This window comes from Theobroma cacao, chromosome 5 (assembly GCF_000208745.1).
Source record: "Theobroma cacao cultivar B97-61/B2 chromosome 5, Criollo_cocoa_genome_V2, whole genome shotgun sequence".
Classification (NCBI taxonomy): Eukaryota; Viridiplantae; Streptophyta; class Magnoliopsida; order Malvales; family Malvaceae; genus Theobroma; species Theobroma cacao.
The window spans coordinates 28929836-28950470 of NC_030854.1; the positions used below are offsets into that span (position 1 = coordinate 28929836).

The 20635-nt window shown below is 36.0% G+C and overlaps 2 protein-coding genes across 3 annotated transcripts; one reads left to right on the top strand and one right to left on the bottom strand.

The window, feature by feature from the left end:
* Positions 1253–20340, bottom strand: LOC18599147 (kinesin-like protein KIN-7K, chloroplastic). Of its 2 annotated transcripts, XM_007028986.2 has the most exons (24): positions 19982–20340; positions 19175–19447; positions 18985–19082; positions 18244–18333; positions 17350–17402; positions 16510–16575; positions 16376–16429; positions 16166–16225; positions 10266–10344; positions 9848–9915; positions 9465–9527; positions 9147–9251; positions 8085–8189; positions 7817–7924; positions 7493–7639; positions 5899–6081; positions 5600–5758; positions 4557–4787; positions 4154–4294; positions 3944–4069; positions 3802–3852; positions 3447–3494; positions 3189–3338; positions 1253–2518 (listed from the first exon to the last, which is right to left on the bottom strand). In XM_007028986.2, exons 2-24 carry the CDS (start codon positions 19420–19422, stop codon positions 1997–1999), a joined length of 2955 nt encoding a protein of 984 aa, XP_007029048.2. In that variant the 5' UTR covers positions 19423–19447; positions 19982–20340; the 3' UTR covers positions 1253–1996. The 2 variants fall into 2 exon arrangements, with proteins under 2 accessions (XP_007029048.2, XP_017977078.1); XM_018121589.1 differs by lacking the exons at positions 19175–19447; positions 19982–20340 and having other exon boundaries at positions 16166–16241.
* LOC18599148 lies at positions 10854–11834 on the top strand. Its single transcript, XM_007028989.2, has one exon. The coding sequence runs from the start codon at positions 11156–11158 to the stop codon at positions 11795–11797; it is 642 nt and encodes a 213-aa protein (XP_007029051.2). The 5' UTR covers positions 10854–11155; the 3' UTR covers positions 11798–11834.

Genomic DNA, 20635 nt, shown 5'->3' on the forward strand with positions numbered 1-20635 from the left:
TAAATAGATTTTATTAAAATTCTATTAAAAAAATATTTTAATAAAATTTGAATTTTATATATACCTTCCTACTAAAAAACATTTCTTATTTTTTAACCCTAAACTCTTACCATATATATGTTATCGAATAAGGTACACCAAAAATCCTCAATAAATAGCCTCTCCTGGTCTGCTTCCCAAGTCCCAACCCCACCTCTGACCTCTCCCTAGATATTCTTTCTTTTGAGTCAATATCGTCAACATGCAAGCCAAGGCAAACTGTCGTGAGAGCTCAACCGCTCCATCAAAACCTAGGGTGAGCCTGGGGCTGGAGGCAGTGGTGAAATCCATGTGGTCATGTCCTTCCATGTGCTCCGAGGCCTCATCCCATTCCCATGCCTCGGATGCCTTAGGAGGAGACCAATATCAAGCTGCATTAACCGCAAGAGAGGAAGCCTTGGCAGGGATAATTGCTCTCAAGGAATCACTGGGAAAGGGAAACTCAAGGCCGACACCAGGGATAGTTATCGAGCCTTTCAATATAAAGGTTATACCACCCTGCAAAGATTGCCAATTCATTGACTATAATTGGGATGACCTGATAGCTCAAGCAGGCTCTGACAGCACTGATCATGTGTCAGGGCCAGCTTATGAAGGCAAAAAAGCCGAAGACTTCGACAGCTCGGTGCCATTGACTGAGAATTTTCCAGGATATGGAGTCATAGATCGCTGTGGGGGTTGTTTTGGGTGCTCGAATTATCATTTTGAGCCTCCCTGCTGTAAGGAACTGCTGCCATTGGCGCTGCACCATCTGTTTAAACAGACAAGCACGACCAATGGTGGAGAGAACAAAGCTGCAGACGGTGCTCTTTCAGAAAAGATGGACTCAAATCTGAAGCTCTAAATGGAAAGCCGGTAGGACTATGGAACTTTAAATTAGGAAAAAATAAAGATATAATAAAGCTATCTGCGTAGCTAGCTATAGGGATGCGATCTGCTCCTTCTCCTTTCTTGGTCCTGGCAGTTGTTTTATCCTTTTTGTTTTCTCTCTATACAGAGATGCATAATGCATTAATTGTAAGTCGTCGTTGTGTGCTGTTTCCCTTTGCTGTATATTCCTCCATTTTAGAGATTAGATTAATCAATGTAACGTAAGAACAAACCAACAAATCCAAATCGAGAAGGAATTTAGTAAATAAGTAGTAGAATTCGATTGATACATCTTACGTTTGATTTGCAAAAATCAATTTCGTATACCTATGATCACAGTAAATAAGAAATTCTACAATTACTCATTCTAGTTTAATTCTTTCCAAATTCTCAAACGCATATACAATTTGCTCAGCTGGAGTTACCATGTATTTCTCACTCCTTCAATGGTAATACAGCATAGAAATATTTCCTTTTACATCGAACTAACCCAATTGAAAAGAAAAGGCTGAAAGCCTTGATGCGTCAATACCATAAAAGCCTTTGTGAAATGTGATCCATGGTTAGCTTGCTTTTTCCATATTATCCCCAAACTGAATTTACCAACTTGGACTGTCCACATTTTTCTTTGGATACTAAAACTGTAGTTTAGTACTTCAGTTTCTGTCAGCTGTCCAGAAGAAGAAGAAGAAAAAAGGGAAACTGCAAAAAGGATCTGTCCAGCTAAAGGGGTGGGGGAAAGAGATCTAAGAACCTCTTCCATTCCAGCAAAACTGACGAAAAACAAAACTACAACTTTCAACACTAATGCACATGTGAAGCTTTTCATATACAATGCCCCAATGGATAAAAAGTGAGGAAGGGGGCAAAAGGAAAGAACCCACTGGAGACAACAAATTTGGAGAATCAATCAAAAAAAAAAAACTCACATGGAATACACAATGGCCCCCATCTGCAATGCACAACAACATTCTCTAAACACGACTCTCCCAATCCAATACTAACCGAAGCCGAATTATCATTACTGGATAATTGAGCCACGGAACCATCATTCCTGGTTCACTTCAAACTCACCTTGCTGTTTCTCTTATGTTGATTCTGAAACGGCAGTATCCACTCCATTGGATTTTTTTAATTTGGCAACAAGAACCCACATGTTTGCAAGTTCATTTTCCAGATAAGCTTCTCTTTGCTTAGATTCTTCAACCTTTCTTTGAAGCTCCACCTCTCGATGATCCTTCTCTAGGAGAGCAGCTTCATATGAAAGCTCTCTCTCTTTACTCATAGCCAGTTCTCTCTTGAGATCTGAGGGTGATCCAACCTGGTCATTTCGTTTGGTCAGACTCTCTCTTCGGCCGTTCCGTAGTGTACTTGTTCGACGTTGGGTGGGAGAGTTCTTTGCTGCTGTTAGTTCAGCGGCTAGTCTCTCGTTATGATTCATTAGTTTAGCAACTTCTTCTGACAATGCCTTCAGCTCCACGGCAGCAGCTGAGGCTAGCCCTTTGGCATATGAACTCTCCTCCGACAGTTTCTGGTTCCGCAATTCTAGATGTTCTTTTGACTCAGTTAGTTCCACAACTTTCTGCTTCAGTTCTTCGATCTCGGTCACCTGATCAAGCAAAATCAGGAATTTAACTCTAATGTTGACTTTCATGAAAGTGAAATCATTAAAAAGTCAGTACACAATGAAAATTATGTTAAGCAAGCATACATACTAATATCACTGTAATGAATAAGTCGGGAAGAAAAACATAAAGGCTATGGTGTGCTATAAACTTCTATGTTTGAGAAAACTAGCTTTATCTCAAGAGACATACACACAAGACATGTAATTTTATAATCATATTTAACTAGCCAATCTAGATACCAAGCTCTATCTTCTAAGGACTTCTGTGCATTTTAAGTGTTACATGAAGAAAAAATGTTATAACGTCACAAATATAACAAGGGGGTTGCTTTATTGCATGTATTACAAATTTAGAGACGTAAGAAGTTATTACCGTTTCCATGCTAGAGTTCTCTGTAAAAAGACAGAATGATTATGAAGCACCAAATTGTCCACACAAATATAAAGGTGTAACATATAACTAAGAGATTGCCTCCAATTTTCATTTTGATTCCTCAAAAAATATAATCTAAGAAATTAACAACTAGACATGTTGCAATTACTAAGGGGGAGTCGAGCATGGGGACAAGTGTAAATGGTATGCCATTACATGACTTGGCCACTCAATTAAGGTACCATATAAGCAATTTAGTCATCAAGTATTTAAAAGCACCTGTGCTTTTATAAGCAAATCTTCACTCTTATCTTTTGATGCCACAGCCTCTTGGTCCATCTGCAGGCAACTGTTTAGTGATTCTAGTGCATCAGAGAGCTGCTGCTTTAAGGAGGCAACGGTTTCTTGCAGTCCTTCACATTCGCAAATCTGATAAAAGAGGCTCAAGTCAGAACTGGCTCTCAGACTGGGAAGCTACTTGTGAGGCATGAGCATGGGACAAATATATTTATACAGAAGTTAAGCAGGTATATCTACCTTCTGGTTGAGCTGCTCTTGGATTATTCGATTGTCTGCAGCTTTAACCTGGAAACGGAATTTATAACACAGTACACGAGAAAATCAGAAGAATCAAAGGGACAACTGGCAAAGGGCTGAGGAAAGTTTGATAGCATTCTTTGGTTCCTTTGACCATGTCACTGCAGTTCAATTTTTGTAGACTCTTGTGCTATTCTATGTAGGAGCTCGCAGTAATGTACTGACTCCACGAGTTTTCTTATTAGAACAACATCAGATAACCTGATTTAACTTGGGAAGCTAAAATGCCTTTAGTCTATAATGCAAAGATTCATGGAAATACATTCTTGATTGAACATATACAGAAATTGATTACCTCAAGTTCAAAGGACTTCTCATTTAATTGTGCCACCAATTCAGCAATAGACTGTAGCATTAAAAAAAAAAAAGGAGCGTAAAGATGGAGTTGCAGGAAGAGGCAGATGGCCTATGGAACCAATAAGACAAGCTTAACTTACTTGTGATATTTCTGATTTGTCCATCTTGTTGTGTGAAACCATGATGGAATCAGCAATTTGCTTTTCTAGCAAAGCAATTTGTTCACTCTTCCCCCTGATTTCATCACTCAACTTTTTCATCTCGACCTTAAATACAAAAAGGACAACAAAATTCAGTCTTTAGGAGGACCAAAGCAAATAACAAGGATGTTATGAAGCCAGTAGTTTTACTTGAATCTGTTCATTCTGGGGATTTCTGGCAGCCTCCTCAGACAACCGCTTTAAAGCACTTGAATGGAGTGCTACCTCTCCAGACAAAATCTTCTGCTGCTCCCTTAATAGATCTATCTGATCAATTGTTTTTATGCTTGTCTGGAACAAACAAGGCATCAAACTCTACTTACTGAACTATGCATAATACAATCCTCAAAACAAAAATAAATTATATAATAAGGCCACAGAAAATTCTAAATTTAACTGTAGTTAGATAACATAACATTCCTTAATAGGGAGACTATGCCGTAACACAATTGAAATGTTTAACGAAGTTGTGCATGAAAGAAATGAGTTGAAAACTATTACACTTGGGGGGCAATTATGTAAAATAGAAAGAGAAATAAAAACATTTTCATACCAAAGGTGTCTCTTGTCCAATGTAATTGTCCTCTGGAACTTCTCTATCTTGTCTACCATCTGATAGAAGATCCATGGGTGGAGAACTTGCTGTGAGGAAAGATTGGGAAAGCCTAGATTCTGCACGGAAGTTATTCCTTCCTGCTTGAGGGGTAGAAGGTGTACTATTAGATTTAATTCCACTTGATTTATCGCTGGCACTCGTCAATGTCCCCACACCACTATCACGTTTCTGGACAAGAAATGTAAATAATATAAGCTACAAAGGAGGAAAAAGATGCATCTACTTCTATGCATGCTCCACTAGAAAAATATTCATGTAACTGACACCAATTAGTTTGGTATCAATGCTTGCATGAGCTTATTTAGTTGCACAAGCTATTTATCTAAAAGCCCTTTATATGAGCATCATTTATGAAATTAAAAAAAAATGGCATCTAGACTAAGTTTTCTTCCTTTTTGTTTTCTTACACTGCAATATTAATAGGTAATCAATTTCAAGTTTTTAGGCTTCAGAGAAAAATAAAATAGTTTACAATATTTTTAGCTAAATATTATAGGACAGATTAGTCTTACAAACTCAACCAATAGAGAAGGGCAAAGCAATTAACTTTGCAAGACAATAAATTAAATCCTAATGAGGAAAAGGAATATTAAAGCCAAAAAAATGCAGCTCAGCTGTTCTGTAACTCTCTTCTGTATATAATCAGAAATTCGAAGCTCTCAATTAACATTCTTGACAACAACCATTGCAGTTTAGAGCAGATATCCAGCAATGACAAGTGAGCAACCACTTATGAGCACTCCAGTTTTAATGAATCAAATGCCAACAGTTACCATTACATCAGTAAGCCACTTTCAGATTATTTATTTTGGCATGCTGAGTTGCTAAAATGAATGCAAAGATCAGAAGGTGAAAGAAATCCCATTACTATCTTAGCTACTTTATCCAGACTAACCCCAAAGCTTATATTCTTGATTAAAACAATAAGCATTGACTTTAAAAAACAAACACAGAGCACTAAAGATCTACAACAAACGTACTCGGAGCTTAAGCCAGTTTAGCAAGCCATGCTTTCGAGTCTTTTTCTCCTCTTTAAGTGTATCATCTCCAGTTTCAGCATTCCCTTCAAGGGAAACATACAACTCAACATTCTCCTCATCCAGGATCAAGTCCCGCCTTCTATGTGGTAGGTATGCAAGCTGTGCAATATATATAAGTAACTATAATTAGAGACAATCAGATTAAACAAAGTTGATCTCTGAAGGGTGTAAAAACAACTCGAGTCATCCACTAAAACATGAAAATTAGTATATGAAGTAAATAAGATCAACCATGATACCTCTTCTTCTCCAAATGAATGTCTCCTCCTAAGACCAGGACGTTGAGGAAATCTTGATGATTGTGAAGCTTTTGTGGAGACAAGAATCAATTTTGTCAATCGCTGTATTCTGCTCAATAAAGCCGCTTTCGCTTCTTCTTCTTGCTCCAACCTTGATTGCAGCTTGACTTGACCATCTTCTAGCTTTAAAGATCACAACAAAAGAATTGTCAAAGTCAAGATGTGATTCATCTCTCTTTTTCCCTTCGAGATAAAATTAGCAGCAATGATTCAAGAATTATTTACATCAACTCAATTAACCTGATGCCAAGTGATTACTTTCTTTAAAAGGTGATACAAGGGAAAAGAAAAAAGAAACATGTCAACATTACACCAAGGATGCCTTTAGGTTCACTGTTTATGCCAAAAACATGTCATGCACTGTAATGTTTCTGAGGTGAAATCTAATCTAAATCAATCCAAGTTAACATACAGGATCCCATAAGATAGCATCATTGTGAATTTTGTTAGAGTTAATTATCTCAAATTTGTCTTTTCCATATGATTTCATAGCAGCATCCAATCCCAACTCAACATCTTGGCGTGCAGTATCAAAAGATTGAGAAGATGGAAAGGTCAGCAACAGAAAAAAAAGTGTTTTCCCCATATTTTGGAAGTTATTATTTTCTCTTTCTACCACAAGCACCTAAAATTGGTATGCTCTTCTCCCCAAGTCTCTAATCTAAGGTCACCAAAAGATTCAAGAACTACAGAGGCCATGTTAACAAGAATAGAATAACCACAAATTGACAATGAAGGAAGAAGTTCAAAATGTCTGGCAACAAGCAAAAGTTTTATCTTAATGATAGGAAAGCCTGCTGAAGATATTTTTCCAAACCAAGTAGACTAGAAAACCTTCTTTAATTTACTTTTGCCCACACCTGCTATTAGCTTGCTGAGGAATCAGGTAATCTGTCAGTACTTTGTATATGGTATCCAGAAGTAAAGAAGTTTCCACAGCCTTTCTAGAAAATGCATAAAGAGTAGGGTCCCACCCAATGGGTCAGAACTATTACTTTTTCTATACTCAGAACTGCTTAAAAAAAATAAACATAAATTAGCAAAATCAAAATGACTGATTATTGAGCAAAGGACTGCTCAAAAAGAGAACCTCATCTTATCCACATGCTTCAGTAATAATATGTTAGGAAGGAGAATGGTCAACGGTTGCTAAGTCTTAGATAATCTTTTGCTAGACAGAATCATCAACAGTATAGGAATGAGCAGGATAGACTGTATTGTTATTGACAAAATTTAACTCCACAACCCACATACCCCACAAAATAAAAGGATGCTACCAGTTAAGCAAGACACAACACTTCTTAAATATGTTAAAACTTTAAGCACACACTACCACAAGGAGTCAGCATTTTGAACTACTACCTACCTCTCTATGAGCCCAAATCACATACTTACAAACACACAATGATATATCATATTCTACAATGGAACTTATGAAGTAGCAAATTTTCCCCATAGACTAGATTCACAATTAGATCAAACTACAACTAAACATTAAACTTCAGCAATTGTAGTCAATGCAAAAGAAATGTACCTTCTGCTTTAAGAGTACAATATCATCTTCTCCAACATCTTTTAGTTGAGGAATTGTTACAATACCCCGCTTCAATTGTTCCAACTCTTCCTTCAAACAGCGTATCTCATTTTGGTATTTTTTGATAAGTGATTTCTCATCAATAATCTACATTTTGACAATGTAAATAATAAAAATTATAAAAAATAATATTCCAAATATAATAGTTGTGTGTGTGTGTACACACACACATGCGCACTCGCGTGCGCGCACATACACACACATATGTATATATGTAAGTATGTAATAAATACATACACAGGATTGATACAAATATGTGCATACCTTGTTCTGTGCTGCTTGGATTTCAATGTGTTTAGCACGGTGAGCAAATTTCAGTGTATTGTGTGTCTCTTCCGTGTTACTTGATGAAGGTGTGACAGTGCAAATGAGCTGAAATTTTGGGCAGAAAAGAAAACAAATAGGAAGAAACCTTAAGCAAGTAGTACTTTTTCAGAGAGGAATATGGTGACACATTTACATATTTCTAACATCTTTTTGTTGACCTAGATATGACATGTTTTTCAACAAGGTATCCAACAATGACGCTTACAGATACACGCCCATGACCACTTAATGACGACTGAAGCAGCCTCGTCAGCTTCGAATCCCTGTATGGTATATGAGTGGCTCTCCCATCTGTCAATTTAGATATTACCTACAAATATCACAAGGTCAAATTCTAAGCCAAGTTTATCCTGTAAAAAAGACATTCGTAATAGTATTTACAAATATGCATAGGACCATGGGGAAATTACTATTGTTCGTCAAAGATCAAGTAAACACCAACAAAATCATTTGTTTAGAGAGAGAGAGCACATGTTATGAAACCATTAAATAAAATAAAATGGTATGTCTATGTCATCAGATCCCAACAAGCTGTCAATGCCAGCAGTTATAAGAACAGAGTATTATCATGTGCTCTAAAATATCTTCTGCAGTTAACATACCAGAAAATGTTAAAGAAGACATCTCGGAGACACCCTTGCACATTAAAATAATCGAGAAATGCATAACAATCAACAAAAATTTAGCCCAGACATGTAGCATTTTCCCTTTGTATTTTATTTACAAGTTTCTATGCACCGTATACCATCACAGAACAAAATGAAAAGTACTCGATACATAGGCATGAATTCATCTGTGTATGAGGTTGAAGTACATAATTGTTACATACTTGTCTTAACAATTTAAGAATCTGATATCGCAGAAAACATATATTCAAAAAAGAAAATTAAGAACATTCAACACTTTATACTAGTTTCAATCAACACCCACGAATAAATTAGGAAAAACCTTTTGGCGTCTCCCTTTTAATGTTAACAATATTTTAGAGGGGACAAGAAAAAGATACGAAGCCAAGAATAAATAGGAAGTCGGTTTAATGCTACTCTGCTGTAGTTACATATATAATCTCATAACTTTTGTTACAGTTAACATAGAATTTAAATCAAGTAACCAAGAGCATATCCATGCATACAGCTCTCACACACACCAGAAATGGACTGTATATGATCAACTATTGATTGAGAGGTTAAAGAGAAAGAACTTAATGCAAACCCAGAACAGTTCAATTCCACTATGACTCAAACAAAAACAGAAAATCAGGGCTCACAGTTCCTAGGGTTAGCAAGCTTTTGTTGATATAAGATCCTTCCTTTCGTCTAACACCAGTTGTTTCAGCCTTCGAGCTCTCAGAACCTGCCAGATCGATGAGGTTCTGCATGTATAAGTAAAATATGGAAAAGTTAAAATATTTTCATCAACAGTGTAATACATAGACATTAATACCGTTAGCTCCTCCCCAAATCAGAGAAGAGGGTAAACATGTATAAAATAAAGTAATAAATAAAAATTGGACAAAATAGGAAACATAAAGAAGTAACCAAAATGTAATTGATATTGGCCCCAGGATTAAGGCTGTAGCATTTACCAGCTGTGACAGATTTACAGCTTCGCCTTCACTATTTTCACCACATGGGCTGCTCTCTATTGTCTATAGACAAGGTGGCCAAAGGAAATAATCAGCTGTGGCAGTGAATATGTGAACATGTAATGACCATCAATTAATCAAATACACCATCTGAAATCAGAACTACAGCAAGCACTATTAAGATATTTGACATGTAACAGCAATGAATCAACACTTCAAAACAGGGAATCAACTTTATTTCTTGCAAACACTTAGATAAACAGATTGCAGTGGGTACCACTTAAAATAGCTATAGCATTAGCAAACATCACTTGAAGTGGTAAAACCAAAATGGGGGGAGAGACAAGGAACTTTTACAAGAAGCAGAGTAATAGTGAGTATACCAGTGTAAATATTGTATGGCTCCTGCTGCTGAGTAAATTGAAGTTTGTTGATCCAACATGTCTGTGTTCTGTTTTTAAAGAATGAAATCTAATCAAATAGTATTGAAAAAATTCAATTACTGCTAGCAGAAGGAAAAGGACACTGGCCCAAATAACAAACATTGACAATGCGTGCAATGAAGAGGACAGCCCCACACAAATACACATCTACATCAAAAATTTCATGCGCATGAGCTCCCTCTTTTGAGTCTGTAAACTACATAGTCATTTTATCCAATTTCAAAATAGATAGCTAATATTAGTTTAGGTAACATAAATGATCAGAAGTTTGGACCCACAGAAGCTCTCTACACAATCTTCCAGTTCCAATTTCGACAACTACTCTCTGGATATCGCAAAACATGCCAGCATGATTTACCTTCTCCAGCTGCTATAAGAGAGAGGGCATGAGCAGGGGATAGTACAACTTCTTCCTTTATTCCTTCAACAAAGGTTCCCTACAGCCATTAACCAGCAATAAATAAATAACACACTTCGAAAATGTAACAAACACTAGCCATATCAATGATAACAACTAAATTGCATACACTCATAACAATCTAATCAGAAAAAAATGATTATATTGTGTGAAAAATAGCAAACAAATATCCAAGAATTTAAAGACAAGGCAAACTGCATATTCCCTAGCGCACACACCTGGCCACTACAAGGAACCACTAAGCATTTTTTACAGATGTGTACTTGCCACATAATAGAGATGAACCCAGGGGAGCTGGCAGGGGCCTTGGCCCCCCCTTGGCTCATCAAAATTTTCCAATTACATGCATTCATATAAAAAATGGTAAAACCTAATTTGGTCCCCCCCTAAAATATACAATTTGCTCACCATCCTCTCTTTCATCAAATTTTGTAATGATAAGGTAAACATAATGAGTTGATAATTGTTATAGAATAGGAAATGTGTAAATATTTTTTTATTAATAAACGTGATTATAGGGATTGGGAATCATCATAATTATGGAGATTTTATTTTCTTTATTCTTTTCCTATTTTAGAGATTTTTAGACTGCAGATATAGATGATGTATTATGAATGAAATAGGTTGAGTTTTCTCTTCCTAAATAACATGGTATCAGAGCTGTTTTGGCAAATCTGTTTCCTTTAAAACAGACTTCTTAGTTTCTAGTTATGTTCCACACGTCGACCGTCTGTCGAAGATTCACTCCGATCTTCTCTTCGTCTTCACGCCGGAAGGTTTCAACAAGATAGTTTGGTATTCTTGTTGGGTTTTGTTATTGGGTTCTCAAGATGGCAGAGTCTGTGCCAGAGAAAAAATCAATGGTAGTGGCTGATGTGATTCCTGTGATGACAAAGATTACAAAACATAAACTTGATGGTTCCAATTATTTGGATTGGAGCAAGACAGTTCGGCTCTATTTCAGAAGCATTGATAAGGATGATCATATTACTAATGATCCTCCTACTGATAATACAAGGCAAACCTGGATGAGGGAAGATGCACGGCTGTTCCTGCAGATTCGAAATTTCATTAATAGTGAGATTATTAACCTGATTAATTATTGTAAGTTTGTTAAAGAGTTGATGGATTATTTAGATTTTTTATATTTTGATAAAGGGAATATCTCTCGTATTTATGAGGTATGTAAAGCTTTTTATCGTGCAAAGAAACAAGATAGGTCTCTCACAGCCTATTTCATGGATTTTAAAAGAATTTATGAGGAGCTGAATGTTTTATTACCTTTTAGTCCTGATGTGAAGGTTCAGCAGGCTCATTGGGAGCAAATGGTGGTTATGAGTTTTATTGCGGGTCTCCCTCCAGAGCTTGAGACTGTCACATCTCAAATTCTTTCTGATTCCGAGATCTCCTCTCTGCATGACACCTTTACGAGAGTACTTCGTACAGAAAGCTCTAGCTTCACATTGGCTTAGACTAATAATAGTGCTCTTGTAAATCGTCAGAATAATAGAAGTGGTAACAAAGGAGGAGGAATGGGCAATCGTAACCGAGATGTTGATAGTCGTAGTCAAGAGTCAGAAGGAATTGTGTGCTATTATTGTCATGAGCCAGGCCATACAAAGTGACTTTGTAGGAAACTCCAAAATAAGTCTTAGCGAGGTCAATGAGCAAATGTTGCAGCTTCTAATACTTCATCTTCTGATAAGACTATTCTAGTTTCTGCAGATGAATTTGCTCAATTCTCTCAATACCAGGAATCATTAAAATCCACTACTTCTATCACAACTATTACTAAGTCAGATAACTCCACTGCATGTCTTATTTCATCATCATCCAAATGGGTCATTGATTCTGGTGCTTCAGATCATATGACAGGTAATTCGAATCTATTTTTCACTATCCAATCACATACAACCTCCTCTAATGTTACTTTAGCCGATGGATCAACCTCTTATGTTCTTGGTTCTGGAACTATTAATCCAACTCCATCAATTTCATTGTCCAATGCCTTAAATCTACCTAAGTTTTCTTTTAATCTAATCTCTGTTAGTAAACTCACTAGTGCCTTGAATTGTTGTATCTCATTCTTTCCCAATTTTTGTCTATTTCAGGATCTTATGTCGAAGCGGATTATTGGTAAAGGTCGTGAGTCTGAAGGTCTCTACTACCTTGACACACAGGTGTCGAGATCCATTGCTTGTTCAAGTGTATTGACCCCCTTTGAGGTGCATTGTCGGTTGGGAGTTGAGACATCCTTCTCTATCTTCCTTAAAAAAATTATGTCCTCAATTTCAAAATGTATCTTCGTTGGATTGTGAGTTATGTCAGTTTGCCAAGCATCATCATCTCCCTTCGGTGTCTAGAGTCAATAAACGGGCTATGTCCACTTTTGAGTTAGTCCATTCTGATGTTTAGGGTCCTTGTCCTATTGTGTCTAAATCTGATTTTAAATACTTTGTTACTTTTATTGATGAGTATTCTCGCGTCACTTGGCTATACTTAATGAAAAATCGTTCTGAGTTATTCTCTATTTTTCGTACCTTTTGTGCTAAAATAAAAACACAATTTAATGTTTCTATGCGCACATTGCGAAGTGGTAATGCCAAAGAATATTTTTTCGATAAATTTCAGTCCTATATGATTCAGAATGGCATTCTCCATCAATCTTCTTGTATTGATACACCCTCTCAAAATGGAGTTGCCGAGAGAAAAAATAGACATCTCTTTGAGGTAGCTTGAGCACTTCTCTTTCAGATGAAAGTTCCTAAACAGTTTTGGGCTGATGCTGTCTCCATAGCTTGTTTTTTGATTAATCGGATGCCTTCCTCTGTCTTTCATGGTGATCGTCCTTATACTGTCCTTTTTCCTTCCAAGTCTTTGTTTGCTATTGAACCTAAGATATTTGGTAGTACATGTTTTGTTCGTAATGTTCGTCCATAGGTCACCAAATTAGATCCAAAATCTCTCAAGTGTGTTTTCCTTGGGTATTCTCGTCTTCAGAAAGGTTACAGATGTTATTCTCCTACTCTTAACCGATATCTTGTCTCTGCAGATGTCACTTTCCTTGAAAATACTCCTTTCTTTTCCTCATCTTCTAGTTATGATAGTCGGGGAGGAAAATAATCTACTAGTTTATATTGTAACCCATTCTATCAGTACCACAGATATTCCTGCACCTAATCCTGCACGTGCTTGACCACCTATAGTCCAAGTCTATTCCAGACAACCAGAGGCTCAGACCACATGCCCTTTACCAGTCCCTTCGCCATTAGATCCAGTCTCCAATGATCATGATCCTAGTCTTCATCTCCCTATTGCTCTTCGCAAAGGTAAACGTCAATGTACTTATCCTATTGCATCCTTTGTTTCTTATGATCACTAGTCTTCCTCTTCTAGTTCGTTTGTTGCATCCTTGGATTCTGTTTCAATTCCTAAAACTGTTCATGAAGCCTTGTCCGATCCTGGCTAGTGTGCGGCTATGGTAGAGGAGATGGTGGCTTTATATGGTAATGGTGCTTGGGATTTGGTAGATTTGCCTGCTGGGAAGAAAGCTATTGGATGCAAATGGGTGTTTGCTGTAAAGGTAAATCCTGATGGATCAGTGGCTCTACCTTAAAGCCTGTCTTGGTGCTAAAGGGTATGCCCAGACTTACGGTGTTGATTATTCTGATACTTTCTCTCCAGTAGCTAAACTTACCTCCGTTCGTTTATTCATCTCTATGGCGGCTACCTATGATTGGCCTTTACATCAATTAGATATCAAGAATGCTTTTTTACATGGTGACCTCCAGGAGTAAAGTGTATATGGAGCAACCACTTGGTTTTGTTGCTCAAGGGGAGTATGGGAAAGTCTGTCATCTTCGAAAATCCTTGTATGGCCTAAAACAAAGCCGTCTTGGTTTGGCAAATTCAGTGAGGCAGTTCCGGAGTTTGGGATGAAGAAGAGTAAGTGTGATCACTTAGTGTTTTACAAACAGTCTGAGGCAGGCATAATCTTACTAGTAGTGTATGTTGATGATATTGTCATTACTGGGAGTGACACTGCAGGTATTTCATCTCTCAAATCCTTTCTTCATACCCAGTTTCAGACAAAAGATTTGGGGTTGAAGTATTTTTTGGGTGTTTAGGTGACAAGGAGTAAGAAAGGTATATTCTTGTCTCAAAGAAAATATGTTCTTGACTTGTTGATTGAGACAGGAAAATTGGGTGCTAAGCCATGTAATGCACCAATGACTCCTAATTCGCAACTTACAAAAGAAGATGGTGAATTGTTTGAAGACCCTAAAAGTATAGAAGGCTGGTTGGAAAATTGAATTATCTTACAATGACTCGTCCTGATATTGCATACTCTGTTAGCGTTGTCAGTCAGTTTATGTCTGCTCCAACAATTAACCATTGGGCAGCTTTGGAACAAATCTTATGTTATTTGAAAGGGGCTCCAGGATGTGGTCTATGGCACAAACTGTGTGAGGTAGTATGGATGTATCAGCTGTTAAGTGAAGTTGGTCTTAAGTCTTCTTTGCCGGCAAAAATGTGGTGTGATAATCAAGCTGCTCTCCATATTGCCTCCAATCCCGTGTTTCATGAACGAATTAAGCATATTGAAATTGATTGTCATTTTGTTCGTGAAAAGATTCAACAGAAGTTCATCTCTACAGAATATGTTAAAACTGAAGACCAACTAGGAGATATCTTCACAAAAGCGTTAAATGGACCTCGACTTGATTATATTCGTAGCAAGCTGGGCATGATTAACATCTATGCTCCAGCTTGAGGGGGAGTGTTATAGAATAGGAAATGTGTAAATATTCTTTTATTAATAAACGTGATTATAGGAATTAGAAATCACCATAATTATAAAGATTGGGAATCATCATAATTATAGGGATTTTATTTTCTTTATTCTAGGGATTTTATTTCTTTATTCTTTTCCTATTTTAGAGGTTTTTAAGCTGTATATATAAATGATGTATTATGAATGAAATAGGTTTGAGTTTTCTCTTCTTAAATAACAACTTTTTTATTTTTAGATTCAATCAATTAAAGAAAATTGCTGACCCATTTGAAATGTAATCATATTTTAGCTCCTTAATTAATCACAAATTTATCTTTTCAGTTAATTAAACAAGCATGTTTACATTGATTACTATGTTAAACTATTTTTTTATTTAGACAAAGAAAATAAAATTAAAGAATGTTTACTTCTACCATATATAATATTGGACACATAAAATCAATTGTACATATAAATTTTTTTTTATTTTCTACCAGCATTTTCTTTTTTAAAGCTCAGTGTTTTAAAAGGTTCATAACTTTTATTTGTTATTTCTTTAAAAAAAATTACTGTATTAGTTTGACTAATTTTATTCAATCCTTTATGTATCCTATAAATTTCGTAATTGTGGAATGAATTTAATACTTTTTATGTAATTACATTATAATCAATTGAGTTCAGTATTCTCTTTTTATTATTTTATTTCTAATTAAAGTTCATCCCACTTTTATCTCGGCCCCCCAAAGAATAAATTCCTGGCTTCACCCCTGCACATCATCATTCTAGAACTTATGATACTAAGCTGAAATTAAATAGTCATAAATTAAAGTTGGCCTTATTTGGATGATAAAACAGGATATACATTCCAAAAGCTCAACATCAACGTCCAATTAACATAATTTCCACATTCACTGAAGTTAATCTAAGGTAATATTGAAGCATTACCTAACCATAGAAGAAGAATAAAAAAGGCGATGGCAAATAGCAGACGTCATTTTAAAAGTAGAAAGGTTATAAATGACAAGGATAACATATCAAACAAGGATCAGAACCGATAAACAATTACCTGAGCATCTTCTCTGATTCTTAAATTTTGTCCTGCTGGATTTAATAAGTCGTTAACAACCTGAAATGATGAAAACCTTGAAGAAGAGTTATGTTGTATGAAAGGGAAAAGCAGATTTGAAGCTAGTTCAATTTGTAGGGAAAAAGAGGGTGTCAAGGTAGAGAGAAGAATAACAGGCTAATAGCTAAAGAAAAAAGAGAAGAAGCTCACCTCATTATAGATCTCCAAGTATGAAACACGAAGAAGAAACTCCCGGTTTGGTGTCTACAGCATAATTGGCCCATTAGTATCCATGAGAAGTACAAGAAATAGAAATTACGCATGTCAAGATCCTGTATAAGTACCTCCTGAATAATACTAAAAGCATCCTTCACTGCAAGTGGTATAATTCCAGGGGACCTCTGATCACCCTACCATAACAGCAATTAAGATGAAATTAAGCATGCTACTTGTATTTTCAAATAGAAACATATAATTTGCCTTTTCTGTACATGAAACACTAATGCCAGACCAAAGTATACCATGTATCACAATTTTGCCGGTAGAAATTGCACAGTAGTTGAGAAAAAATACATGCTTAAAGTCTCAAAGATTTTCCATATATTCCACGAGAAAATCCGAGCATTTGCCTATGAAGTTTTACATTTGCAGAGATACATACATACACACATAAATACGTACACACACACACACACACACACACATTCAAAGCCACACATAAAATGTTTTCATTAATAGCTTAGAATGAACTGCAGAGGAAGAAGAGCAGGATATTGCAGCTTTAAATAAAGAATTACTGCTGCTTCTAGGCATGTCAGAAAAGGAAGATACAAAATTAAATAGATTTGACTTAAAGAGTGCAGTAAACTTCGAGCTTACTGCACTAACTTATAAGGTTAAATAACCAGTCCACAACCCCTTTTTGCTTTTATATCCAATAACAAATAATCATTAATCCAATTCTCTACATCCTAGTATGAAAATCTTAAAGTTATTAATAAACCAATTCTTAACTAATGTGTAACAGCAAAAAGAACTGACTATTTGGTGTCCATAACACAAATGAAAAATTAACATACCATTGAATTACAAATTTAGATGAAACTAAAATATGTGAGACCATCGTGCAATCGACAACATACATACAAGGATAAGGAAAAGAAGTAGGAATTATTTATTCTTACATGCATTGTATGAGTCTTCCCACTACTTGTCACACCATAAGCAAAAATGGTGCCTGTGAACAGAATTCAACACTGTAAGCTACAGGAACAAAAATGCTTTGAGAAATACAAATTAAATGCCAGAAGTTTCAATATCAATCCATCAACTTCTGATGCAAAACTGCAAATACTTCTATTCAGTGAAGGTGGCTTTTTGCCTGAAACAATAGTCACCAAGGAAGGTTAGGATACCTTGTAAGCAAATCTATTGGCTCCAGAAATATCAAATTGAGTTTTGCTATGTTAAAATGGTCTTCCTACAGAGTGATTACAAGGCAGAGGGCTGAAGTAGGACCAATTAACAATTAGGTCTCAATCCAGTGCTGTGAATGGTCAAGATAATTGCAGTCACTAACAAATGACCATATGCAAAAGCACTCTGAAAACCTCTTCTACTCTGGAAGCCCACTCAAATGATCTTATAAGCCAAAATCACCAGATTCAATCTTGCCCTTAGTAGGAAGCCTTGGCAATATCTTCAAATCTTGTTATAGATTCTGAAAGAGTGACCAAAACTATGCAGGTCACAAAGCCAGCAGTTTTGCCTGGTCACAGGCAAGCATTCACAATATCATCAGCCCATGGTGCATCAAACTAAACAAAACTATTAAGTCTCATAATAGCCTTAACATTAGTTCAATAGGTGGTCATTGAATAATCTCTGTCCTTATCAACTAGTTCGTTAACTTTCTTTTGGCCACCGTTGATAATTCAAAAGTAATGAATTCCTTTTCTAGTAAAAGCCCCACTGAGAAAACAAGGACACCGTATTTCATCGGATAAGGATAGAATTCAAGCAAGCTATGAATGATGTAAGAGCCAAGTTCACTAAGAAGAGGGATCTTCACAATTTACCATTGATGCCTTCCATCGCACCATTGACAACATGCTGAGCAGCAACATCATAGACATGGCGCGTAGTAGTTGTAGGGCCAAAAACTCGATCTAGAAGCATAAGAAGTAACAGATCAATTAACTGAAATATAGAATGCTTAAAAAATTTTATACCAAAAAAAGAAAAAGGTTCACTTGATAATATATATACTTTACGTCAATGAGCCAGATGCCTCAAATAAAAATGAGAGAAAAGTAAGTTTTTCTTAAAATTTAGATAAAGTACAAATGAGCAAGTACTTGTCAAACCTCCTACAGTATCATTGTGCTATTTCACACACATAGACAACTCAAACCTTAATCTGAACTTAATGAAGCTTCTGTACACAATAAAAAATGACAAACCAGAAACAGAACATGCTCAACCTAAGAATGTTAAATTTACATATAAATAGTCGAGGGAGAAATGTTCCACCAAAACATAAAAATTAGAATCCTCAAAAATTAAAACAATTTTAGGGGCCGAAAACAACCTAGAAGGTGACACCGATGTTATGAAATGAGGTTTCGAATATTTCTAGCTCTTTGCTACCTAAATTTCCCCAACAAATATTTTTGTTCTACATTTTTCATTAGTTAGTGTCTAGTAAACATGACTCCGAGTAAAACCCAAGGGTTCCTTCCATCAAGTGCATCATATTACCTGATCATTGAAATTCTCGTCTAAAAAAACAGTCAGCTGACAAAATCTACAAAACTAACCATATGCGTATGCTATGGACGGATTATGTTCATTTCTCACAATAGTCTCCCCATCTGCATACCAAGCAATCTCCTCGCCATGACGAATTTCCCTCGGACTACATCCACGAACGCCAATCAAATTTATAAGCCTTCATCGACAAATAAATGAAACAAAATACTGACAGAGAGCTAAAACAAGATAATGTACCTGAGAGGACGAAACCTAACCGTGACGGTGACATTCTCTTTGGATCGGTCGGCATCCAAATGCAAATTTTCAGAGTAAAAGTATTGTGGCTTGCTTCGAGCCGATGAAGATGCTGGCGAGCTCTGGCCATCGATAGATGTTTCTAGGAACTGTTTTGATGATGAAGTTGTTGAAGATGAAGGTGAATTTGCAGCTTTTAAGTTGCTTGAACCTAATTTCTTTGATTTCAGTCCTCTTTTCGACGACATTTTCACTTCAACAAAATATCACTCCCTTTTACACACAGGAAGAAGAAAAAAAAACAAAAATCAATTAGAAAAACAACTCGAAAATAGAAACCATAAAATCGGAGAAAAAAACAAAGTAGAAATTAGTTTTCGAAAATAGCTACACTGTAACAAAATTGATTTTTAGAAATAGAAAGTCGAAGCAATTTCAAAATTTTTGAGTTTCCTCAAGTAATCAAATTGTTCTTTAAGAGCGAAGAAATATCTCCTTTCCCAGTCAACATTGTAGATAAATTCAGTTGACTTTTCAGAATGCAAAAAGAACCAAAAAAAAAGAGAAAAAAGAAAATCACTTCCTTTCTACATCCTCAATTTTCTCACCAATCAAACACATAAAAAACATACCCATTTCAAAAAAGAGAAAAAATGCATGACGATAAAACAGCTAAAAATTCTTTTTTATCCCAAAACTTCACCTCTTCAATCCGAAAGAAAAAAAAAACCACCAAAATTTTTCTTTAGATTTGCTTTTGTTGACCTTCAGTTATACTTTAATGCATTTTAACAAAAGAAAGTTTACCTTGACAGAATCAGAGGAGCATTGTGGATAATACAAACGGAGAGTTCTAAGATCTTTTTCGAAGTGAGAGAGAAAAAAAAATAGAATCTACAGATCTACCAGTTAGAAGAAAGAATTGAGAGAGTAAAAAAGATTAAGAGTCTTTGTATATACAAAAAAAGGATTACAAGAAAAACATCATAATCACTCATCAGTACGAGAGTAAAAGAAAGAAAAAGAGAACTGCTCTTTTTTGCCCTTTTGATTCTTTTCTTTTTCTTATTCCGCTCTAATTTTAGTAGGAAGAGTAGCTTTTTTGCTTGCCTTGGAAGCGATACCCTTCATCAAAGCCAAAGGCAAACGGCAATTTTCAGTCCTCCGACCTTTTTAAGAGCAAATAAAAAATTAAAAAGAAAAAACAAATGGGTGCTGTAATTCCTGCATGAGGATTGAATTTCTTTTTCTTTTTTCTTTTTTTTCTTTAGCGCGAAAATGAGTAATGAGTGTACAAGACACGATCACAGGAGTCGCGTGAGAATGGGGTAAGTAACAGTGGGGTCAAACAAGTGTGGGACCCAAGTTTCGCGGTGGTACACGTGCCGGAATCTGCGATGTTTAATTAGCTTTTTCCCAGTTGGCAGCTACGAAATAAGACAAATTTTTGCTAAAAAACCT

Coding starts and splice junctions, on each gene's coding strand:
- LOC18599148 (XM_007028989.2), top strand. CDS start 11,156: ATGGCAGAGTCTGTGCCAGAGAAAAAATCAATGGTAGTGGCTGATGTG.
- LOC18599147 (XM_007028986.2), bottom strand. CDS start 19,422: ATGTCGTCGAAAAGAGGACTGAAATCAAAGAAATTAGGTTCAAGCAAC. Junction 19,083..19,174: donor GTTAGGTTTCGTCCTCTCAG/GTACATTATCTT, acceptor TCGTGGATGTAG/TCCGAGGGAAATTCGTCATG. Junction 9,252..9,464: donor CTGTAAATCTGTCACAGCTG/GTAAATGCTACA, acceptor TTATACATGCAG/AACCTCATCGATCTGGCAGG.